Below are 587 nucleotides of genomic sequence, written 5' to 3' on the forward strand. Positions count from 1 at the left end.
TGTACATTAGTTATATTATATTACAGTCAGGAGAAAATCCTGATATTAGACGCCATTCGTTGCTTTGAAGCACCTTAAGCTTTTTTTTAAATAAATTTCTAAATCTATATTAAATTGAAATGGAAAAAAAAAAATTATCATTATCAACGATAATTTTATAGCACGTTTTTATATTTATACTTGTGTATTCAATGTTCATGATTCTTTTCACGTGAAGATATGGATATGAATTAACATGATGTTTTTTTGCTATGTATCAATTTGATTGATACAGTTTTTGAGGTCACATGTTTAACGGACAAACGTGCGAGTAGATGATGATGTTGCCAGACAAGCAAATAAGGACACCGAGAGCAATAAGGACGAGGTAGAATTGATACTTGATCGAGATTACGTTCAAATCTGGAGACGGCGCATCCGAGTCACTTACTTGCGTCATTTCGTCCCGTCGCTCTTGTTCCAGGATGTGACGTCGCGTGCGCAACTCGCGTTGTCGAGATTCGAGAGCTGCTATGGCATCTGCCCATTCTTTCCATTGGGCACCCCATTCACGTTCCAACTCACGCTGCGCTCCTTCCAATGCTTCT

At 38.2% G+C, this 587-nt stretch overlaps 2 protein-coding genes across 5 annotated transcripts in view; one reads left to right on the top strand and one right to left on the bottom strand.

The window, feature by feature from the left end:
- Positions 1–587, top strand: part of LOC102678888 (presenilin-1) — a 10,538-nt gene that overhangs the window by 8,285 nt on the left and 1,666 nt on the right. The window contains exon 8 of one of the 3 annotated variants that reach the window (XR_004149753.1): positions 464–587. This exon is cut by the window's right edge and continues 67 nt beyond it. The exons of the other annotated variants lie outside the window; for them this stretch is intronic. The gene's annotated coding sequence lies outside the window, so the exon portion shown is untranslated. The remainder of the gene's footprint in view (positions 1–463) is intronic. 3 annotated transcript variants of the gene reach the window in all.
- Positions 1–587, bottom strand: part of LOC102678669 (kinesin-like protein KIF16B) — a 12,204-nt gene that overhangs the window by 5,431 nt on the left and 6,186 nt on the right. For both annotated transcript variants that reach the window (XM_006611308.2, XM_006611307.2), the window contains exon 10: positions 431–587. This exon is cut by the window's right edge and continues 59 nt beyond it. In XM_006611308.2, the coding sequence (XP_006611371.1) occupies positions 431–587 (157 nt within the window). The remainder of the gene's footprint in view (positions 1–430) is intronic.

The sequence above is a fragment of the Apis dorsata genome, unplaced genomic scaffold (genome assembly GCF_000469605.1).
Source record: "Apis dorsata unplaced genomic scaffold, Apis dorsata 1.3 scaffold_87, whole genome shotgun sequence".
In the NCBI taxonomy this organism is placed as follows: domain Eukaryota; kingdom Metazoa; phylum Arthropoda; class Insecta; order Hymenoptera; family Apidae; genus Apis; species Apis dorsata.